The sequence below is a fragment of the Bos grunniens genome, chromosome 8 (assembly GCF_055505025.1).
Source record: "Bos grunniens cultivar Pamir isolate PY7600 chromosome 8, Bosgru_T2T1.0, whole genome shotgun sequence".
NCBI classification, from domain to species: Eukaryota; Metazoa; Chordata; class Mammalia; order Artiodactyla; family Bovidae; genus Bos; species Bos grunniens.
Window position 1 is genome coordinate 109,682,715 of NC_141172.1, and position 25,311 is coordinate 109,708,025.

Genomic DNA, 25,311 nt, shown 5'->3' on the forward strand with positions numbered 1-25,311 from the left:
CGACTGAACTGAACTGAACTGAAGACTAGAGGATTAGAATGAAGAATAAGATTTCAACACAGATTTTCTTCCAGAGTACTTTCTGTTCAAATATTCTGCTACCTTAATCTCATAAAAACACTTGTTACTTATCAGACTAGTATGTTCTGATTTTTGTTGGGGGGCGGGGGCGGGGGGAGATTTCCAAGGAAGTATCTCTAATCCTTACATTTAGGAAAGAATAAGATTAGGAACATTTAGGAAAGATTTCTTAGAAAGGTTTAGGAAATAAGATTTAGGAAAGAATAAGAACTGAAGACCAGAGAAGTTAATTGTCTCTAGTTTTTAACAGTTTAACTAAGTTTGCCTAGATATGCTTTTCTTTGTTCCTGTACTGCCTAGGGTTTGCTGAGTTGTTTGAATCTGTGAGTTGGTCTCTTTCATTAATTTGGAAAACTCTTGGCCATTATCTTTTTAGATATTTGCTTCTGTCCCAGTATCTCTCTCCTTTCTTTCTGAGCCTTCAAGTACACTTATGTGAGACCTTCTGGTTGTATCCCACATGTCTTTTCTGCTCTGCTCTTTCCTTTGCATTTTTTCTCTCTATGCTGCAGTTTGGATATTTCAAACTGAACTGTATTTGAATCTACTAACCTTGTCTTCACTGTATACAATAGTATATAACTTTGTCTTCACAGTATATACTGTAGACTGCTATTAAGTCCATGCAATGAGGTATTAATTTCAGATGTTGTATTTTTCAATTCTAGATTGTTCTTTTGATTATTTTTTTGACTCCAAATCTCTTGAGATTTTGCCTCTTTTCACCTATTTTGTCTGTTTTCTCCTCTATTTTCTTAAAATATTAACTTTAGCTATTTTAAATTCACTTTAGGATAACTCTAATACCTGGGTCATCTGTGGATCTGCTTCCCTTGCTTTTCTCTTTATTACTGGCCACCTTTTCCTACCTCAGAACTGCCCTCTGTTTTAGTTGCCAGACGCAGTGTACAAAAGAACCACAGATTACTCCTCTTCCCTCTGTTCAGTTCAGTTCAGTTCAGTCGCTCAGTCATGTCCGACTCTTTGCGACCCCATGAATTGCAGCACGCCAGGCCTCCCTGTCCATCACAAACTCCCGGAGCTCACCCAGACTCAAGTCCATCGAGTCAGTGATGCCATCCAGCCATCTCATCCTCTGGCGTCCCCTTCTCCTCCTGCCCTCAATCCCTCCCAGCATCAGAGTCTTTTCCAGTGAGTCAGCTCTTCGCATGAGGTGGCCAAAGTACTGGAGTTTCAGCTTCAGCATCATTCCTTCCAAAGAAATCCCAGGGCTGATCTCCTTCAGAATGGACTGGTTGGATCTCCTTGCAGTCCAAGGGACTCGCAAGAGTCTTCTCCAACACCACAGTTCAAAAGCATCAATTCTTCGGCTCTCAGCCTTCTTCACAGTCCAACTCTCACATCCATACATGACCACAGGAAAAACCATAGCCTTGACTAGACGAACCTTTGTTGGCAAAGTAATGTCTCTGCTTTTCAATACGCTATCTAGGTTGGCAATAACTTTCCTTCCAAGGAGTAAGCGTCTTTTAATTTCATGGCTGCAATCACTATCTGCAGTGATTTTGGAGCCCCCAAAAATAAAGTCTGACACTGTTTCCACTGTTTCCCCATCTATTTACCTCTGTTAGGCAGATGTAGTGAGAGGGTCACCCCAATTCAGTCAGAAGTTGAGATAGGTTGAGGATAAACGGCAATTTTAGTATGAGGCAGTTCACCTATGGCTCATCACTACTTCTTGGTCACAGCCTTCTAAGGCTTTTGATTGAGAACCCAGCAGGTGTCTCCTCAGCCATGAAAGACTGCAATAGATCTAGAATGTGAATAATGGATGTGAGCCTAAATCCCACAGAATCTACCTTTTGAATCTGGCAATGTCTTCAGACAGATGGCCATATGTTGTTGCAGGCCCTTTCTTTCTAAAAAGATTTTGTCTCCTAAGCACCATAAGACTGAGAAATTTCTTTCTACCTTTTGGGCCAGCCTTCCATCTCCTGCACAGTCATTTAACATCCTGTGGGAAAACTGGCCTTGTGTTTAGGGCTCCTCTAGTTTCCAATTCGGAGAAGGCGATGGCACCCCACCCCAGTACTCTTGCCTGGAAAATCCCATGGACGGAGGAGCCTGTTGGGCTGCAGTCCATGGGGTGGTGAAGAGTCGGACACAACTGAGCGACTTCACTTTCAATTTTCACTTTCATGCATTGGAGAAGGAAGTGGCAACCCACTCCAGTGTTCTTGCCTGGAGAATCCCAGGGACAGGGGAGCCTGGTGGGCTGCCGTCTATGGGGTCACACAGAGTCAGACACGACTGAAGCGACTTAGCGGCAGCAGCAACAGTTTCCAATTCATAATGGAAGCCCCAAATAACTGCCAAAAGTTCTTCTTGTATCTTTCCTCAAGAAGAATCCTTTTACTTGGACCAAGCCCACTCCTTAGTCTGTGCCCAGAATCGGCAAATGTCCCTTAGAAGGAAAGTGGCTGGTGAGCATCAACTTACTTAGGAAGAGTTCTACCCTTTCTGGAATTTTAGTTCATATAGTTTTCATTGCTTCCATGGATTGCCAACCAATATGATTTTTGAAATTTATATGAAGAAGTTTGGCTTGCTATGACCTATTACATCCTACGTAGAAGAGAAAGATCCTTACAAACTCTTTGGGAAGAATTAACTCAGAGAAGAAGGACTTCAAAATGAAAAGAACAATGGACTAATTACATAAAAAGGTAAGGAAAGTGTGTACCTGTGAGGGCATCACAACTGGCAGACCGATTATTGCACTGGCAGGGCAAGCAGCCATTCTCATTAAAGTCGTAATATCCATCTTGGCATCTATCACATGAAGAACCGGTGACACCCACTTTGCACTGACATTTCCCAGAGCTGCAGATAAAAGCAAAGACAATGAACAAAATAAATCAGTTTGAAGGTTTTGTTGCCTAACATCTCATCATAGATGATCTTAATGCAGAAATAGTGTCAGCTAGATTCTAGTTGCTATACATACTGAGTGATTTTTATTTTGAATTATAAGTTGAGCAACTTCATGACTATTAATTCAATTAGCATGCTAATAACACTAATCATTTCTGACAATTTAATCCTCTGTACTTGGATAGTTTAGAATAAATGATAAAGGAACCATGGAGAGTTCAAGTGCCTGGTCCTCCAACATCTTTGTTTACGCACAGCACTGGGTACAGCGCTGGCACTGCTGCTGCACCTCGTCCCCAGATCATCCACAGCTGCCCGGCACCCAAACTGCCCGATCTGAAGAGGAGAAGAAAACCACCCAGGTCTCACTCAGTCTAGCTTTTGGTTGAAAAATATAAAAACAAGGACTCTAATGAATGTGCTAGAAACTCAATATGATTTTCTACTTTAGGCCAGTGCTGTATTAACACAATTCTGGCAATTAACCGGAATTCCCAACTAAGTGAATATGACTGTAATGAGGACCTCTATTCATTTCTGTATTAAACCCAAATAAAAATGCTTGATTGTCAACTCCAAAAAAAGGACTAAAAATCTAAAGTAAGAAAACTATTTTATTTAGTGTTCTGTTTCTTCTTATTAACCTGTTTTCTTTTCTTAGATGTGCATTACATCAGTGATATCACCTCTTTCCAATCAGCGAAACTAAAACTTTTGTTTCACTTTTCAACTCTTCTCTCTCGACTCCATGCTCTTCCAGTCACTCATGCAAATTCAATATACCACCAGTTTTGGTCAGATTTTCTTCCAAATTATCTCTTGTTATTTATTCTATAGTCATCTCTCTTACAATATCTTTCCTCTTCTTCAACTCTTAAAAATTCTCCTATGTTCAGGTTCATCTTTTCCCATGACTTCTCCCTGAGTGGTCAGCAGAGATCTTTTGGCCTCCTGACAGAACATTCTCTATACTGTACACTTTATTCCTAATTATGGATTTTGCTACATTCTTTCATATATGTAACTCTAGTTAGACTGTAAAAGGCCTAAAGCAAAGGCCATATCATGCAGCCTTTTTTCAAGTTATCTTCAAGATGTAGAGTCGAACATATCTGGGCAATGAACACTTTCAAGCCAAGCATGAGCAGAGGAATAGTGTGCTATAACAGTCTTCATCATACTTGTTACTTGGTAGGTTTGCAGAGTTCAGGGACACTATCCTAGCCATCTTGCTGTCTTCAGAGTCTAGTATAGTACCTTGCTTATTGCAGACCATTAATATATGCTTGATAAATAAATGCTCAATACACAAACTGAGTTTTAGAGTTAAGCACTGGGAGGGAAAAAGAAAAATGAAAGGCTGCACTAATGACCAGGACTCTCAAAACAGCTAAAGTACTTTTCCCTTTTTTCCAACAGTGTGACTCTTCTATACACGCTCATTCTGGACATCAAATTTTTAGAATTCAATCAGTAGAGTTCCGGCACCAGTCATATTGGACGGGAGCCAATATAATGTAGAACTGCATCTCAATATAATTATTTTAGAGACTCAGCTCCTAATAATGAGCCCCTAGTACTCTTGCCTGGAAAATCCCATGGACGGAGGAGCCTGGTGGGCTGCAGTCCATGGGGTCGCTAAGAGCAGACACGACTGAGCGACTTCACTTTCACTTTTCACTTTCATGCATTGGAGAAGGAAATGGCAACCCACTCCAGTGTTCTTGCCTGGAGAATCCCAGGGATGGGGGAGCCTGGCGGGCTGCCGTCTATGGGGTCGCACAGAGTCGGACACGACTGAAGCGACTTAGCAGCAGCAGCAGCATGGGGATGTTCATTCTACTTCAGGAGCCTAAGCTAAAATTGTTAATACTTACACAGCTCTTACACGTATCAGTTAAAGTAATCCCCTACTGCTTCCCATACTCCTATTTCTGTAATAAAAATAGAAGTTCTAAATTTGAGCATTATTGGAACTTTGGGTCAAAATTTGCAGAATGGGACTAAAGTAACTTTCAGCTGTGTGGATTCTACTTGTAGTATACAAACCTAAGATTTTCTTTTTTTTTTTAATTCAGATGTGCCTCTCTGTTTATCAGCATGCCCTGGGCTAAATAACGAGGCTTTTGTCTTCTATCCTAAAAAAAACTATTTTGAGCAGTTATAGTTGAAATTCACTTCTCTCTCCCACTTAACTCATGGTTCTTTGCAATATCCCAGGGTGTGCCAAAAAGGAGCAGAAAAATAGTTCTACATGGTATATTTTTAGGGCTTTACTCAAAGCCAGTCAAGAAAGGAAAGAAACCCATGCTTATGTAAATAATAAATACTTAACATATCTTAAAGCCTTATATCCTGAGAAGTTACCTATCAAACTCTGTATTTCTACCTTAAAGCTGCTTAATATATTGGGTTATGCAATTTCTTGACTAACAAATTTACAGAAAATGTAAAACGGAAACATCTGAAAGAAGTGGTGATGATGATAAAAACAGTAAGCAATCATTTATTTGGGGCCTATGTCAATAAATACATATTCTTTCTAATCTTCAAAGGAACTCTACAAGGTGGCAGTCATAACCCTCATTTTACTACTGAGGGAATTCAAAGGGTTAAAGTTACTGTCCACACCTAATAAAGGCAGGTTTATTTATACGAAGGCAGACTTTCCCACTATGCTACCTACCCTCCCTCAGTTTAACTCTAAATTTGTATAATAAATTTGCCTGCCAAATAATCTGATATCCACTTGGGTATCAAGCTTTATTCTGTAGATTCCAAGCACCACAATTCACCATTTATTTAGGTTCTTGACCTCAGTGAGCTGTTTCTGCCTTGCCCAGAATAAACCCAGTCTCTCTTCTCATTGCCAGTAAGTTTCAGATCTCCCTTAAATCTGAGAGTTTTTTCTGCTTGAAGACACTGCAGCCTAGCAAAGTCCCAAGGTTCTCAGAGACACAACCCAGATTTTGATGTATTTGTTGTTATTTAGTCACTCAGTTGTATCCGACTCTTTGTGACCCCATGGACTATAGCATATCATTCCCGCTCTTCACTATCTCCCGAAATCTGCTCCAACTTATGCCCATTGCATCAGTGACACCACCAACCACCCCATCCTCTGTCGCCCCCTCTCCTCTTTCCCTCAGTCTATCCCAGCATCAGGGTCTTTCCCAAGGAGTCAGCTCTTTGCATCAGGTGGCCAAAGTATTGGAGCTTCAGCTTCAGCATCAGTCCTTCAATGAATATTCAGGGTTGACTTCCTTTAGGGTTAACTTGAATCTCCCTGCTGTCCAAGGGACTCTCAAGAGCCTTCTCCAGCACCACAGTTGAAAAGCATCAATTTTTTGGTGCTCAGCCTTCTTTATGGTCCAACTTTCACATCCACACATGACTACTGGAAAAACCATAGCTTTGACTACACAGACTTTGTCAGAAAAGTAATGTCTCTGCTTTGCAATACACTATCTAGGTTTGTCATAGCTTTTCTTCCAAGGAGCAAGCATCTTTTAATATGGCTGCAGCCTGCGTCCACAGTGATTTTAGTTAATCTTAATTGAAGTCTGCATCGATCAGACTAGAGAAGATGATTTTTAAAACTGTAATAGAAATTTACATTTCCAAGCATGTCTCTCAAGTAACTCTGCAAAAGAGAAAACAACTGGGAAAAAAAAAACCCTACCTACATACATATACACAGTCTTACATAAAAATACCCTGAGGTACTTAAAGATCTAGCAAAGTAAACCTGTATTCATCAAATATGAAGTTCAGGATTATCTTATGACTCAACAAGAAGGAACCAGTCAACTGCTAAGTCTCACTATACTATCAGAAAATTATGAAGGATATAATGTACCTTTTGGAGACTGGCTAATAATACTTCATTAGCCAGTTTCTAAGCCTTTAAAAATGTTAATCAAAATATGTTTGCTCCCCATTTCTCTATAGATATTAGATTATTTGGTAAAGAGAAGGATAAACAGCTACTTAATGACAGTGTCTGATCAATTCACCATCTATAAGAAAAAGGTATTACCTTGGAATACCCAATCCCCTAATAATATCTCATAAGCATAATATAGCCAATGCTCCCAAAGTAGTCGCTATTCCTATAAGTGAACTTTCCCTTCATAATTCTGCTCTAGGCACTCAGAAGACTGATTTAAGCAGGCATCTTTCTCCCTGGAGAATATGCTCCTCAGTTCTTGATTTTTTCTTTTTAAAGTGACTTGATGAATCTTGATAAGGCAATTGACTAGTCTAGATACCATGCATCACTTTTCTCGGGTAGATTTTAAAACAAGAGAGGAGGTGCTTTTTTCTCTCTCTCTTTTTAAAAAAATACAGGCTGAAGTAGGGAGATGTGGTCGTGAGCCTGCAACCAGCAGTGCCTGCCCACCATGTTCCTCATGGCCCACGGCCAACTTCTGCACATATAAGAATTAAATCACTCAGCAAATATAAGGCTTTCCCTGTATGACTTCTTTTATAGAAGAAAGCCTTTACAACACCCCCTTTCATGGTCTCCCTCTGTTAAAGACTGTTGAATGCTTTTTGAAGCAAAGGTCAATGATATAAATGCAATGAAATTTCAAAAAAAGAAAAAGCCAAAAAAAAAGTCCTGTTAATAGACCACTTATGCTTATCCACAGATTTAAAATGAAGGAAGCAGACTCACATCTTCATATCTGGAGAATAAGGGCACAGAACTGGATTTTGAAAAGTTAGAAATCTATACTGCTGACATCAACTAACCAAGAATTTAAGACGGAATTTCCTCATCTGGCATCACTTTTTATAGACATGAGTTACTTGCTAGTAAAGAACTGATTGGGGTTTCTCAAGTGGTGATAGTTAAAGAACCCGCAGGCCAAAGTAGGAGACGTAAGAGACATGGGTTTAAACCGTGGGTCAGGAAGATCCCCTGGACGAGGAAATGGCAACCCAATCGCCCACTATTCTAGTCTGGAGAATTCCATGGACAGAGGCACCTGGTGAACTACAGTCCACAGGGATGCAGAGTCAGACACAACTAAAGTAACTTAGTACCATCGGCACAAAGAGTTAATGAAGTACGGATAGCTATACCAGAAAGGTGAACGTGGAATCATTTATAAAGGAAGCACAAACACTGTGGAACTAAGCTACACTGAGTATAACCAAGTATATACTATGCATCTTAAACTATCCCAGACAGAATGAGCAGATTTTCTTATGGTGTCAGTGCTTAGCATAGATTTTATCACATTCACAGGTGTGAACAACTATTATAAACACTGAAAAAAGTCTCTCTCAAAATGTAAACAAAGAATGTATTTTCTGACATGAAGTGATTCATTTTTCAAAAGAAAATTCAAATATACTATATACTATGTACTATATCATCTCAAGATATAGTACATATTTATGTCACACAAGTACTAGCCAAACTATCATTTTAAGGGTTCTGTTTTGTTTAAGATGAGTGGGTGGAGAATCCTCAGAATTTCCAATATTTTACTAGGGTAGGAAGGGTGGGACACAGGAAGGGAGGTATCAGAGTCTATGGAAAACTCATAGCCTGAGGAGACACAGAGAGCTTGGTTGAAATTCCAGCTCTGCTAGTAACTAGCTACGACTGAGTACTTATTCTGTCTTGGATTCAGTATTCTCATTTGTAAAACGAAGATAATTAGACCAAACTCTGTAGAGTTATTGTGAGGATTAAAGATCACATATACAGGGTACTTAGCACAGTGTTTGGCACATAATCAATACTTAAAACAATGAAAGAACGATGAAGATGAAGACAATGGGTCCTAAATCTTTAATTTTTTTCTGTGAATTGTGAAGAAAATCAGTTAGAATCTCGAGTAGGCAAAGACAGACAAGTTTGTTTATGTTTAAAATTCTGTTAACAAACCTAGAAAAATGACAAGACTTTATGGGGTAACTACTAGTTTGGAGCCAAAATGTGGCTCGGAAAAGAGAGAACATTATGAACACAGGGTAGAAACAGTTTTTGGAAAGAAAACTTAAAAATTGAGAATCAGCAAAATCCTATATTAGGTGGGACCAAAGCCAGAGAGGCCTGATATGCTTCTGTATCAGCCAGCTAAATTGATCTAATTTTTTCTAAATTGCCAAATGTCTTGATGTTTTTTATATTATCAAAAACATGATCTATTTTCTTCCTAAGATTTATAACTTACATGATGGCATACCTTTAGATACCATGTTATCAATTAACAGTCATAGAGTCACTACAGAGATCTGGCTCTAATTAGGGAAAATCAATGTATTCAGAAGCCCTGCTTTTTCTCCTTCCTCCTTTTTCAAACAGCTTACATGTCGGCACTCTGACATGGAAAGAACAAGAAACAGAAACAGATAAACAATTAAGTGTATTAATTTTCTTCTTCTGCCTCTTTCAATAACTAAAAGCAATGTAGTTTAGAAAGAGACTTAAACTGTTAGTCAAAATAGAATCTGAAATTAAGAGGAAATTTCTTACTGTAAGCTCTCCCAATATATTAAAAGTAATATTAAAAGGCAGCTAGTGAAAGTTTTTCTAACCAGAAAAAGCTTCTACATGGGAAAATAAACAAAATGAAAAGTTAATTAACAATCCTTAATTTCATGTTTGACTCGCGGTTTGTAAAGGTAATGAAAAAACCTTTCTATGAAAGAAACTCAATAATTTGGCAAAAGACAATTTGCATTTAGTGTTCCTCTGTCTTTCTACAATCATGGAAAATACTATTATGCAATGACCAAAGCTTCTTTTCTGGAAGAAAGAAAAAAGATAGCTTTATTGTTGAAAACATTGGGCTATTATGCTAAACATTCCTTATTTTTTTGAGGGCAAATAGTCTAAAATATTTTTAGAGGAAATTCATATTCAGGCAGAAATTCTTAATACTCAAAAAGGGCATTGCCTAAGTGTAAAAATATTTCTGATAGCTGATCTTACCAAAATCAAATTTAAAAGTTTATTTGAAAAGTCAGAAGTAAAACTTAATGGCAAAAAAAATAAAAGTATCATATTTCCAGAGCCACAACTTGGGAAAGCAAACTTAAACTAAGAAAGTTATTTCTTATTTCCTTCATTTTTTTTAAATGGAAGAAATACAGCCATAGGAATTCTCAAACCCACACAATTACTCCATTATTTGATGGAGATTTCTGCATCTCAAAAGCCATTTTGAAAAGAGAAAAAGCATGAAGTCCCAGTGTCATGTTCTTGAAAAGATTATGCTTCTCACATGTGTTAACATTTGTAGTCTTTTGTAACCATTGTAAAAGGTTTGCTTAGTAAAAGGACGATTATTAATACTTAATTTGTGTACATGCTGTGTTCTAAAAATTACTTGTAGTTCTTAGAATTTAGAACTCATTTTCTCACAGAAATGACAGCATAAGTGGTAGTTTAGTTTCCAGATGAGCAAACAAAAACCTGTTTAGCTCAAAACGTTGATATTAACCGTTCTGAGGACCAAGTCCTCTATACCTAACTAAGCCTTTGAGTTCCGAACCCTCTAAGGAGTGCAGTGGTCAGGGGACAATATGAATCTTAACTCCTACTATAGGGTTATAAAGAAAGTGCATAGAGCAATATTTATCTATGCATTACTTAATTTTGTTCTTTTGTTGTTGTTCTTACAATATTATGTTCATTAGCCTCAGTTTTGTCAGTTTCTTGCTGTTTGGTTACTGGGCAAGTTAAATTTCCACATCTGAAAAATAATAATCCTTGTTTCAAAAATGGTCTCAGTTTACATATTTAAGTGTCTTCCAAATTTTAGTAGCTCCTTAAATGGTAAAATAATAATATTCTCAATACCCCCAATTGTTAGAAAATAGTAGTATGAATGACTTATTTCTCAAGGTCACACAGCCAGAGGGTAATCAGAATTACAGCCTAAGTTTCCCGCCTACAAACAAAATGCTTTTCTCCTATATTCTAGGTTACTTCTATACACATATGAAAGCAATTTAGAAGGATTTAATGGCTCATCTTCATAGACTTGCAAAACTCCTAGAAGAAGCTTTTTGTGTCGATCTTCTGCTGGCTCGGTCATCAGTCATTTAAATATCTCCAATTGAATGAGACTTTAAAATAATTGCCCAAGAAATGAGATATTGCTTCCAATCTGTCTCAGCACGATTCCAAGACTTGGGGCGCTAGTTTCCTATTTGTATCCAGCACTGTTTGCAAATGCCAGATTTCAGCCAGTTTCCTTGCAAAGCTTTCTTTTACCCCCTAGCAAGTTTATTGTTATAACTTTGGAAAGTACTTCAATTTTCATTCTTAAATTATTAAATTTTTTATTCATTCAAAAGTAGACAAATTTAAAGATGATACAACTGAAAGAACAACACATTCAAAGCTTTGATGTCTACCAGGGAGACACTTGAAGCCCCTTACGTAGCCCTCCTCAACTGCATCCCCTTCTCTTACCACAGAAGCAATTAAGTTTTGATCATTCTCGAGCTTTTTAAGAGTTTTAACATCTCTATGCGTGTGTGCATGCTAAATCACTTCAGTCGTGTCCGTCTCTTTGTGACCCTGTGGACTGTAGCCCGCCAGGCTCTCTGTCTATGGGATTCTCCAGGCAAGAACACTGGAGTGGGTTGCCGTATCCTCCTCCAGGGGATCTTCCCAACCCAGGGATCGAACCCACATCTCTTATGTCTCCGGTATTGGCAGGTGGGTTCTTTACCACTAGGGCCATCTGGGAAACCCTACCATCTCTATATGTATTACTAAATCATTTATCACATAGTTTTGCCTGCTCTTAAACTTTATTAATAGAAACAATTATGTACTCTCTAATTCACTTTTTTCTTGATCCATAGAATATTATGCTTTGAAATTCATCACAGTAAACTGTTATAGCTATAGTCATTCATTTTTCTCTGCTGTACTGTATTTCATCACATAAATATAATCCTATTTATTTATTCACTCTTCTAAACACATGGGCTGTTTTCATTTGTTATTTTGGATACCAAAGGCTTCTGTGAGCCTTCTTATATGTCCCTTCTGTACACAACAGCATGCATTTCTCTAGGGTACTTACCAAGGAATGGTACTGCAAGGTCACTGAGTTTGTGCATGATCAACTTTACTAGGCAATACCTGTTTTCCAAAAATAAGTACTAGCTCTCAACGAAAATGTTATTTTGCTTAACCTCAATATCCTGACTCTGCTAAAAGGGCCCCTTTAATGGACACAGTCCTCATATAAACAAAGAACAGAGGCTAGAAGGCCTTCTGGTTTTCTCCTACATGCTGCTTCCCTGGTGGCTCAGAGGTTAAAGCATCTGCCTGTAATGTGGGAGACCTGGGTTCTGATCCCTGGGTTGGGAAGATCCCCTGGAGAAGGAAATGGCAACCCATTTCCCTGGACAATCCCATAGACGCAGGAGACTGGTGGGCTACAGTCCACAGGGTCGCAAAGAGTCGGACATGACTGAGTGACTTAATTTTCTTTCACTTTTCTCCTACATATAAGTTGATATTAGGTTTTAGGGGGCAATATTGTCCACTAGATCAATGGTGCTCAAATCTAAGCATGCATCTGGAAGGCTGCTCGGCCCTATCCCAGGATTTTGGATCCAATAGGTCTAGGGTTGGCCCCAGGAATTTTCATTTCTAATTCCTAGGTTATGCTGATACTGGTCTGGAAACCCTACTTAGAGAACCCCTGCACTAGGTTAATAAGATTATTCTTATTTTACTACCTATTAATACTTTTAATACTCCTAGCCCTGACTGGTAAAGCTGCTTAATTTCTACTTCTAGGCTTAGTGCTGAACCCGTTATTTGGTATCATTTCCGACATAAGCAATCAACCTCAGTGATCTGCCTGTCATTAAGTTCCATTCGCTTACTGGCTCAGTTAACCTCAGACCCCTTTATTCTCAATGACTGAATTACAATTATTATCTGAATAGATGAATTACAACTAATTTCTCAAGGCCTGGCTCTGGGTCCTAGTTGCTCTGTCTGCCTACTTTTCGCCTCAGTGGTTAGGTCCGTGACACTTGTTTTCAGATCTCCAACATGTCAAATGCCTGCCAGCAAGTCAGGTGGACACAGCTTTGATATCCATTAATGTGCTAATTTCTGCCTTTCTAATGAGTCTTTATAGATATGGATTCTCTACAGATACTCTCATTATTTCAAATTGTTTCCTTCTATGCAATATCTGGGCTTCTGAGGTGGCTCAGTGGTAAAGAATCAGCCTGTCACTGCAGGAGACAGAGGAGATGTGAGTTTGATCCCTGGGTCAGAAAGATCCCCTGGAGTAGGAAATGGCAACCTGCTTCGGTGTTCTTGCCTGGAAAATTCCATGGACAGAGGATCCTGATGGGCTATAGTCCATGGGGTCTCAAAGAGTCAGGCACGACTGCGTGATGGAGCACACACGCACGCATGAAATATTTATCTTCACAGTGCCCAGATGTAACTTCTATTAATAGCTTTATGTCTCTATGGGCCAGTTCTTAGGCGGATGAGTCATGCTAACCCACACCCAGCTCTGCACTTCTACTGAGACACTGCCATATCTAATCTTGCTCATTCTACTTTAGGGGACATTTCTATACAGTGGGGAAAGCCTTGAAGATAGATAGACCTAGACTCAAATCTATTAGTTAGGCCATACGGCTGAGAAACTTAGCCTCCAAGAGCAAGATAGCTACACTGTTCTGAGAAATCAGAGACATTATATGCGTAAAGCATCAAGCATCGAGGTTTAACAGTGTTCATTAGGTGTTCATTTCCTTCTGGTCCTCCTACTGAATTACGTAATTTCCTTAGGTGAACAGCTTAGTCCAGAAAGCTAAAACTATTTCCCTGCAAAAGCCTTTCAAACATCTATAATATCTGTTTTATTGGACATCCTATTTAACTGTAGAACTCTTTAAAAAAAATCAACTCAAGACCAAGAAAAATAAAAATTAAAGAGATGGCGTTGTAGTGTAGTGTACGTGTCAGGAATGGGCAGAAGAGACGCAGGGATTCTGTTACGGATAACATAAGCCGTATTTTCATCACTGCTTTTGGCAATGTGAGAAGAACATCCATGTTCTTCCTGTATAGTATTCAGAAAATTCCTTAAACTCGATGGTATCTCAGATCTCTTTGAGAATCTACTGAATGCTGCAGATCTTCTCCACAGAAAAATGCCCAGATCACCACTGCATTTCGTGTACTTCCCCATCTTAGGTTAAGAACTCCTGACCAAACCCAGAACTGCATGCCATGGAAGTTTAATGCAACAGAAAGAACATGGGATACGGTGTCGGAAGACCCTGCAATACTCCTTCTCACTCTGGTAATTAATAGATATCCAGCTCTGGGCTTCTCTTGGAACTTTCAAATACTACTTTTCATCTATAATTTGGTGGATAAATAATTGTTACCTACCCCTCAGGGTTGTTGTTAGAATGAAATGAGAAAATGTACAGGAGAAAAGAATATTGTTTGTAAATGACTTTATTCCCCAGAAACCTACTAAGTTTATAAACATAGGAACAAACTCGAAAATCTCAAATTATTGAAATTCATGGAATATATCATACCAGAGAATTAACTTAATAAATAAAATAGCATGGTAGTGACTTTAATAATAATGAGATTTTATGGGACGAATTTTAAACTAGTCGCGTACACTCTGAATGTCAAAATAATCATGGCTGAAGCGCTCATACTCGTTTTTAAAGGAGATCTACAGAGACTTCGAGTCCACATCTCTCTCTCTGAGACTGAGGAATTTAGATATTTTTAGTGGAAATCAAATCAAAGAGAAAAAAAGATGAGTAGTCCCATATTTCTTTCTACCCTATAGGAAACATATTTCTTGCTATGAAAAAAAAATGATCTGAGATGGAAAAAGTCATGCTGATTCAATTTTTCTTCAGGGGACACAGGAAGACAAGCCTTCTCTTCGGGAACAAGGGTCCTACTATTTCAGCCCAAGTCTACTTAAGAAGCTCTTCTTTTAAAACTTTAGAGGAAAAAAAATACATTTAAAACATTAAAATGGGCTATGGATTTGACTGCACATTCTAACCAGAAGGCCATACATCCAAAATGGAAGATTTTCACAATGAGTTTCTTTCCTTATCCTGATTCTTCTTCTGAACCTAAAGGCTAAGAACTGTCACCAGGACCAATTCCTCCCTCATAATAAGACAGTAATACTACCTATATTCCCTTGATGGACTGTTCCAAATAACTATTCTATTAGCTTTTTATTTTGCAATAATAGTAAAGAAAAGTTGTAAAGGTAGCACAGAGGGTGCCCGTGTCCTATTTATCCTCCTGTGAACTTCTCATGTAACCCTGGTGTATTCATAAAAACTGAAAAAGAACTTTGCTATATTGCTACTAACTATGGATTTTGTCAGATTCTCCTAATTTTTATGCCAAGGTTCTTTTCCTGTTCCAGGGTCCAGTCCAGGACATCACCTTACATTGCTCATCCCCCAGCCTCTTCCAATCTGATCGTGTCTTGGTCTTCCCTCATCTTTTACTACCTTGAAGCTTTTGAAGAGCACCAGTCAGGCATTTTGTAAAATGTCCCTCAACGTGGATTTGTCTGTTGTCTTGTCAGGATTAGACTGAGGTTATGAATTTGGGGTAAGGATATCACAGAAGTAACATGCCCTCCTCCTTTTATCATATCAGGGAGGACAGGATACTCCCATGACTTACCACTAACAGTATTATCTTTGCCACTCAAATGGTAACTTTTCATGCTAGGAGTCGGTCTGTACAGTAGCTAAACTAGGATGGTCACTATGCTTATCTGGAAAAGCAGCAGAGGCTCAGCCACACAAACAAGGCCCAGGGACTCCTGAAGGCAGTGCAGTCAGACAGGTGTCAGTGCAGTCAGACAGGTGTCGGCTGCAGCCCTGTTCTGACACTTACCAGTTGCCTGTTAGGGGGCAAATTACTCAAGTCTCAGTTTCTTCATCTGTAAAATGAGAATAATTCCACTTCAGTCAGCTGTTGTTTATCTTTACAAGATAGTACATATAAAGCACTTAGCTTGGCACATAGTAAACAGTCAATAAATGTTAATGCTGTACATTCTGGGGCTGATGGTTGTAGTAATAATGTGACTCAGTGGTAGAAGGATCTGCCTACCAATGTAGGAGATCCCTGGGTTGGGTAGATCCCCTGGAGTAGGAAATGGCATCCCACTTCAGTATTCTTAACTGGGAAATTCCATGGACAGAGGAACCTGTTGGGCTACATGCAGTCCATGGGGTCGCAAAGAGTTGGACCCGACTGAGCGACTGAACAACGATAATGTCAGTAGTATTTCCCAAGTTGTGTTGTGTGCTAGTTTCATCTCAGAAAGAAGTCAAAGTACAGCCCAGAAAAATACTTCATGTTTGTAAGATTTTTTAACTTTTTAAGTATAGCAAAATGTCCTATCAGAGAGATGTTGAACTAGAGATTAAATACGCGCATTTTTTCTCCTTTGCAAGAGAAGTTTGCAACTGCTTTGCCATGTGGGCAGGGGTTATTTGCTGGAAAATAACTTTCGAGCAGATCCTACTGGTGGGAGAAGAATCATTTAAGTTACGGTTCCCTTAGTAAGTTTAGAGTGAACAAGTCCCACTGTCTGAGAGAGGTGTTTAACAAGACCTTTTGTATTGGGGAAGGAGGGATATTTGGGATTTGTTAGGTAAAAGATGCTACAAAATGTCCTCAACCAGTAGTCTTGGAACTGGCTTGTACACTAGATGGAACTGCACATATACACTAAAGGAGTCAATTGCTAAATTTCTCTAACTTTAGAGCCCCAGTTTAGAGCATCATTGAAGGAACTTGGAACCAAGGGAGTGGGTTCATCTTCCCTCAGATAACTGTTGCTGCCAATTATTCTGGTCCAGGAAAATCAACCGCCAGTAGTGATCGAGCATCACTGATCACATCAGGTTGAGGGCCAGGCCTCAACCCCAAATTCAATATATGAGTGAGAAACAACAACATCAGTGAACTGATCAGAATCACGTCCAGCTGATACTCAGCATTAGAGGAGGACTAACTCCTCGAGCTACTGGAAAGCTAGTAAGCAATTGTTGGGGAATGGACTGACTCAAAAAGAGGACACTGGGTTTGTGCTACTGAGGCATATGAGCGTCAGAGTAATTAACTGGAAAATAAAGGAGGCATGCCTACATTTGAACCCTGTTTGTGGAAAGTCTGACAGTTATATAAGCGCTCAACTTCCCCATATCTATTATATTTGCTACTGCCACAGAGCTCTCTATAAAGATGAATAGTTTTTAAAAATCTTCAAAGGTACAGGCCCTTGGGTTTATTTCTAGCAACACAGAAAGAACATGGGTATGGGGACACTGCTTGACACTCAGCAGCAAGGCTTGTGGGGAATAAAGACCCCATGGGATGCAGTGGGTGGCGGCAGCTACAGAAGCAGAGGAGAGGCAGCGGGCGACAAAGGAAGAGCGGTGAGCACACGGGTACGGACCGAGGAAGGAACCCTGGGACTGAGCAATTCGCTAAATTCAACTTGGAAACACAAACTGCCTCTCGATTTGTGTACATGCATTAAAGCACAGAGCCATAAACTTTCTAGACAACTATGCACAGAAACAGCGCTCTCCTTGGGCGATCGCCATTCTCACTACTCTCCTTCCTCTCCGTCGTCGTCGCCCCGGTCTCCCTGGCTTTCACCCTGCCTTGGCTCTCCGCCTGCTTACAGCCATCCATTCTACCACTGCTGGCATGCACGGCTGGTCTTTCATTTGCTTAAAAAGTGCTTTGTGAATAAAATCCAAATCGCGCGTCTGGCCCTTAACGCATCTGTCCCATCTGGGACCTGACCCCGGCAGGGCTTGCCAGATGTATCTCCTCTGTCCCGACTCCCCCTTCACCTTACATCCTGTGTAAGCACATCTCTGAGATGTTCATCTTGCTGCTTCCTGCTCTGTGGCATTCTTTTGCACCTTTTCCACTTCCGTATGTCTAAATCCTTTCCTTCCTTCAAAACTGAGGTCAAAAGCTATCTCCTCGATGATATCATCTCTGATTTTTCCAGCTATAAGTGACATCTCCCAGTTTCTTAATCTCCTTAACATTTTATCTTTCTATTTTATGATGTGGGTCAGTTTTTACTTTGTACTATAACTATATATATATATAAATACATACTTGTGGTTGTTGTACTTTGTACTATAATTATATATATACATATATATATAAATATATTACATATATATTTGTGGTTGCTGTTTAGTTGCTCAGTCATGTCCGACTCTGTGAGACCCCATGGACTGTTAACCTGCCAGGTTCCTCTGTCCATGGGATTCTCCAGGCAAGAGTATCAGAGTAGGTTGCCATTGCCTTCTCCAGGGGATCTTCCCAACCCAGGAATTGAACCTGTGTCTCTTGAGTCTCCTGCCTTGGCAGGCAGATTCTTCACTGAGCCACCAGGGAAGCCTGTGTCTTTATAACCTTACCAGGCCAGAAGCTCCGTTTGTTTTCCCATTGTCTTATTTACTTCCCACAAGGTCTATGAAAGTACCCTGTACATAATTTGTTAAACAAATAAACACTTTGGTACCAAATACAAATAAACTTGTTAAACAAATAAATACTTTGGTACCAAATGGTTCATACATTTATATGAACTTGATTATTCATATTAATATTATTAGCATGTACATAACTATAGATCTGGGGGAGTTTCTCAGAAGAAGCAAAATAATAGTATTTTAGTATTATAAATAATAAAACTTAAATTTTTTCTTTAAAAAATTTCCAACTGACCTAAAAGTGACTTAATAAAATGAAACAAGTAGTAGAGTCTGCAATACGGTTTAGGGAAAATTACACGTTTGATCAACAGCAACTACATCAATTCACTGTGACATGTTATGTTAATGTTCACAAGGGTCACCAATAGCTGGGAGGAAAAAACATTTTCTTTTGTTTTTTTTTTTTTCCCATTTGTTTGACCACAGATGATATTTAGTTAATAATTAGAAGACCAGGAGGGCAGACCATACTCTGTATTGAAAGGAGGATTTAAGACAAAAACACACTGAATAACACAGAGCTTTCTAAGCTGTAACAGACATGCATTATTTACACTAAAACCTCAATGCACTCAGTGCCTTTGCTGAATAAGCCCCGGTCTGGCCATTTATTAACATTCAAATTTTAGTCTAATCGGTTTTACCATGAACTTTACATGATTTATTTTCTAAGACATAAACCATTTGGCACTGTAGAAACATTTCCTGAAACAAACGAGCCATGACAGGATAAAGCCTGACATCAGTTACCTGCTTCTGACCACGATGGCTACCTTTTAAAATTCTACCTTCAAGGAAAGAAACACTGAAGTATACCAGAAAAAGGTGATGTAAACTAAAGATTGGTATAATTTCAAGAAAAATAATTGGGGTAAAGAGTAAAGTTATTTTAAAATAAAATTAAACCTACGAAGCTTTGTTTTCCTTACAATATGCTAGTTTATAAGGTTTCTTGAGCTTGGCACCTAATATGTGCACAACTGTCTCCCAGTCATCTCTATCTGAACATCCCATAGAAAATGAACACGCTAAAGCCTAAGGTCAGAAAGAAACATGGAAGTCATCTCTCTCTCTCACTCCATAAATAAAATCAACCACCCAGTTCTGTGGATTTTTCTTGCGTACACTGGTTCCCTCCTCTCCAGCACCACTGCCAACGCCACTGGCTTAGATCAGCCTTTTAACTCTTCTTGCTTGAACAGTTACACAATAGCCTTCTCCCAGATCTCTCTGCCTGAGCTCACTCTCTCCATCCAGCAGACTTCTGAAAGAGTAAGTATTCTAGAGAGCAAATCCAATGTTACTACACACTCAGCAGTCTTCAGTGGACAAGCTAATTGACACGGCATTTCAGGCCCTCGGTGGTCTGGCCCTATTTCTTCTCCAACTGTTCACTCACCACGTGTTCACTGTGTCCACCTTGTACCAGGCACGACTCTAGGTGTTAGACACACAGCAGGAAGCAGAGAGACACAACTCCCATCTCTTCAAACCTCCCTCTCTGCCTCCAGTGTTCCTGCTTCAGCAAACAGTGAGCCCCTTGCAGTCTACTAAAGATGGCTTGTTCTTTCACATAAACGTCTACTCATCATTCAAATTTTAATTTAAATGTAATCTTCTCTCTCAAGACCTCCTGAATCTCCTGTGTGCTTTATAAATGCTATTTTGTTTATATTTCTATCTTTCCATTTCAAGCTCCATGAGCATAGGATAATATCTTTTGATACACAGTTGGCAAATGCAATCTCTATTAAATGAAATGTGTGGATAAAATGACAAAGGCTTCCTCAGTTTTAAATTATTTCTGGTGATGAAATAACGTTTCTATGTCCCAGAATTATAGGAAAAGTAATAAATAAGAGTTTACACAAGCAACTGTTACTCCTGGTTATTACACAACAGGTGATTTTCAGAGCCCCATTGAATATGAGTCTTGGAGATTTTGTCATCTTTCTATTTGACGTTTATTTCAGCATAAGTTTATTTCATGAGTAAAGTTTTGTCTTCTGCCCTGCGGCATATTCCCATAATTAAAAATGCAAAGTAGTAAATATTTCAACACACACCACACAGCAGCCACCACAGGTTTTACGGGAAAGGATATTACACAACAGAACTTCATCATCTCATAGAGGCAGTTTTAAAATGATGCACCTGGTACACTAACCTACTACAGATACATTAAAAAATCTCAAATCTGTAGATGACTGTCTACATATAAGTCAACCCTGACAACATTCTAAGGCTATATTAACAGTCAGGCTCTCACTAGGTATACTCCTTTACTGAGATAAAATGCTCTCTGATTTCTCCATTTATTAAGTTCAATATATCTAAATGTAAATCAGGAAAACATTAGAAATGCACTCCAAAAGCAGAAATGAAAAGGCCCTGTTGACTGACTCTTTCCCATTAAACAGGTGGAGCGGCAGTGGTGATGTGCGGGGCGGCCATCTGTCAGTACATAGAGGACCTTGTGTTTGCACACAAAGACATTGCTCAACCCACATCTGGTTCCTGCAGCCAAACTCTACCCTCACTGGGGCAACTCCCACTGAAATATATGGGCATAAGGAACAGGCGAATGAATTTTTTAAAAGCCAGCTGTTGATTCATGAACACTAGATACGTGAATCAGGATAGAATTGAGTGCACTTTTCTCCTTTCATTTCTTTTTAAAAAGAGAACAAGGAGGCCATGACAGAATTTGCATTGGTATTTGCATTGGTATTGCAAACTTTCCTGGTGGCTCAGACAGTAAAGCCTCTGCCTATAATGCAGGAGACCCAGGTTCAATCCCTGGGTTGGGAAGATCCCCTGGAGGAGGAAATGACAACCTGTTCCAGTATCCTTGCCTGGAGAATCCCATGGACAGGGGAGCCTGCGGGCTGCAGTCCATGGGGTCGCAAAGAGTTGGACACAACTGAGCGACTTCACTTCACTTCACTTCTGGCAGATCAGATTTCTCATCCTGTATAACCTTAGGAAATCCTCCTGAATTTTGTCTCTTGCCTTCCCAAACCATAATCTGTAAGGCACAACTCAGTTCCTAGCTCATCTGGGAATCCTTTCTCCTTATTACTTCTGCTTGTTTCCTACTCTAACCTGTTCTATTTAGAAATTTAGCATATATTTATAAACTTTCACTAATGTTCTCAATGTCTCCTAAGCTAAAACTGGGATTACTCTTTCCCGATAGAGTTATTTATATAGCATGAATTATATAATCAGAAGAAATTCCTATAGGGACTTCCCTGGTCATCCAAGGGTTAAGAATTCACCCTGCAATGTGGGAGATGTGGGTTTGATCTGTGATTGGGGAACTAAGATCCCACACACCGCAGAGCAACTAAGCCTGAGCCACAACTGAGCCTACAGCTCTAGAGCCCACATGCAAAAACCAGGGAGTCTGTGTGCCACAACAAAAGGTCCCACGTGCCGCAACTGAGACCCAATGCAGCCAAATGAATAAATATGTTTTAAAAAGACATTCCTATAAAACATCAAGTAGTGGGCACGACTGCATCAAAGTTTCTCATAATACACACTCACTTTGCTCAATATTGAGATTTTGAAAAGTGCTGTACCAACACAGTAGATAGGAATACACACTCTAGGTTCAGATTGCATACATTTCATTTCCAACTCTTATTTACTGGCTACTATGGAAAAGACCCTGATGCTGGGAAAGATCGAAGGCAGGAGAAGGGGATGACGGAGGACAAGACGGTTGGATGGCATCACTGACTCAATGGACATGAGTTTGAGCAAGCTCCAGGAGATGGTGAAGGACAGGGAAGCCTGGTGTGCTGCAGCCCATGGGGTCTCAAGGAGTCCGACACGACTAAGCGACTGAACTGAACTGATGTTGTAAGTTAGGCAAAGTACCTAACTTGTAGCTCTTTTCCTGTACAAATGAGAATAATAATAATAGTGCCTAGCTGATATGGTTGCTGCAAGGATTACATGAATTACTACATGCAAAGGGCCCAGGATCATACCTAGTGTGTCTGCAATTAATTTTTACTACTATTATTTTAAACTGAAAATTTTAAAAAGCATTAATAGGTTTCTCCACGAAAATGGAAGAAAATAAGCTAAACTTCTTTTTCTTTCGCAGTGAACAACTTCTTCTTTAGACTACCAACAGAAACAGATACTTCAGTCCCTACTCATACGCAAACTTGGTGACTTAGTCCCCTCTTCTGTGAGTCAACAATTCTATTCCTCACTTAAAAAAAAACATATTCAACGACTGGAGTGTTACTGAGCTGAATCTACGTGCCAGTTACAGTGTAAATGGGTGTACACACACAACTTAATTCTCACAAAAATTCTTCATGTTATATGCATTAATCCTACTTTACAGATGAAAACACTGAGGTGAGGTGAAATAAAAGATTATACAGTTATTAAGTGGCTGAATCAAGAATGGACTCAAAGTCTACTAATTTCAGACTCCATCTCCTTTCCGCCAAATGTCACACTACTTGCCTACAATTCCTTTTCCGCTTAAGCCACCCACATATACCTTAAAGCAGAACAGAACATAGAGGTGCTTCCTCAGGGATCACCCATGTGGTCTTGCTGAAGTGCACAGTCCTGCAACCTCCTGTTTCTGTTCCTCTAGTCTCATGCCCATGTAACTTCCTTTCTGGTGGGAAGACGTGAGATGCTTAGGGCTGGATTTAGAGCTCCCATGCCTTCCTTCTAATGACTTACAGGTTTTCAAATGACTTTTGGGATGCAGTGCTTGCTCTGACAAATTACCTGACATTCTGAAATAATAATGTTTTAAAATTTTAAATTAAGTATTAGTCTGCACTAACTCATAGAAAAGAATTATGGATTTATCTAAAAACTTTAATAAGCTTATTCTTGGGGACTAACACAATCAAGAAATAAGGCAAGTAAAAGAAATAAAGATTGGAAGGAAGATGGAGGAAAACTTCTTGGAAGAGAGGGCAAGAAACAGAGAGGCCCGTGCATTTTTTAAATTAATTTATTTATTTTAATTGGAGGATGAATACTTAACAACATTGTGATGGTTTTTGCCATACATTGTCATGACTCGGCCAATGCGTCATTAGGACTATCTATAGACACTGAAAAATCATCCAGAACCGTGACAGGCATAGGGTCAGGGAGGTGTCAGTGAGCCAGAAGGGAAGGCATTCTAGAAGCAGCAGCGAGAGACAAGGAAGACACTCCAGCTCCAGGTCTAGAGACAAGAGAAGCAGGAGAGTGAGGACAGCCACTACTTGTAAGGGCTGCAGGAGAAGCAAGGCCTTTCCTTAGAAGACTAAGGAAAAGACTAAGGAAAGGGAATGGAAAATCAACATACTTCGCCATTATGCAGATAATAAAAAATCATGTGCTACTCATTTCTAAAAGACCTCTAAGGATGACAGAACCTGTCAAGTACACATAAAAGACAGTTCACATAGAAGAGGTAAGAATAATATCTTCTACCTGCCTAGCATCATCCATTACTGAAAACCAGATATTCTGCATAAATGCTAACAAGGAAGCCATTTTCCAATATTTTAAGTGAAAAAACTTACAATGCATTACATGTTAACACAAAACTACCAACCAACTTCGTAAATTGCAATTAAAACACAGAAAAGCACCCATATGGCTTCCCCTGTAGCTCAGTGGTAAAGAAACCGCCTACCAGTGCAAGAGACATGGGTTCAAGCCCCAGGTTGGAGAAGGAAATGGCACCCCAGTCCAGAATTCTTGCCTGGAGAATACCATGGACAAGAGGAGCCTGGCGGGCTACAGTCCATTGGGTCACAAAGAGTTGGACATGACTGAGCACCCAACACTCATTTTCACTGGAAGGGCCTAGAAGTTATTGCTTCCAGAAAGCAGGCTACATTCTCAATACTTTTGCTCCATGAAAGTCAGAAAACTACTGGTGGCTCAGGCAAAGACTCCGCCGGCAGAGCGGGAGACCTGGGCTGGATCCCTGGGTCGGGAAAATCCCCTGGAGGAGGCCACGGCAGCCCACTCCAGTATCCTGGCCTGGAGAGTCCCCATGGACAGAGGGGCCTGGGGGGCTGCAGTCCGTGGGGTTGCAGAGAGTCGGGCACGACTGAACTTAGTTAAGCACCGCACCTTACAAAGCAAAACTGGTTACCCAAGTAATCTGAAGAACTAAATCAGTAAATCAGAAGCTTTTTAAAAAAATAATTCTATTGTAGTATAGTTAATTTACAATGTTATGTCAATAGAACCTTTTAAATCTAGACATTAAATATAATGTGGACCCCAAGTCAAAATGATAACAAAGAATATGAAATGTTTGATGACTCTATGCCAGTCTGGTCCTTGAGAGCAGGGGCCGCCTTCTGAGTGTGATAAAACAAAGTTAATTTTACCTTCAATCTCTGCTGCTTACCTGCTGCAGACTGTGCTGAGGGCTCCACGTGGATTACAGTCACAGGGCAGACAGCGCCCGGAAGTACCATTCAGGTAAAAACCCTCCGTGCAGGTTTCACAGCGAAGACCCTGATAACCCGGCTGACACTCACACTGCCCTGTGGTCTGGTTGCAGCGATTCACACCCAGGCTTCCAACCGCAGAGCAGTTACACACATACTCTGCAAAGAGAAGAGAGAAAAAGATATTATCAATCAAGAGTTAATGCTTTCTTAATAAACTCTTTTACTTTTCTTGGTAAACATTCATGATAATTTTGTAAGGATGGGTAGAATAAATTCTAGTACAAATTCACTTTCTATCCTATTTAGTTTGTTTAAA

At 39.7% G+C, this 25,311-nt stretch overlaps 1 protein-coding gene across 1 annotated transcript in view; it reads right to left on the reverse strand.

Moving 5' to 3' along the window:
• MEGF9 (multiple EGF like domains 9) overlaps window positions 1–25,311 on the reverse strand; it is an 80,447-nt gene that overhangs the window by 16,417 nt on the left and 38,719 nt on the right. Inside the window, exons 2-3 of the mRNA XM_086413970.1 lie at window positions 24,950–25,151; window positions 2,786–2,925 (exon numbers count right to left, since the gene is read on the reverse strand). Of these exons, the coding sequence (XP_086270096.1) occupies window positions 2,786–2,925; window positions 24,950–25,151 (342 nt within the window). The remainder of the gene's footprint in view (window positions 1–2,785; window positions 2,926–24,949; window positions 25,152–25,311) is intronic.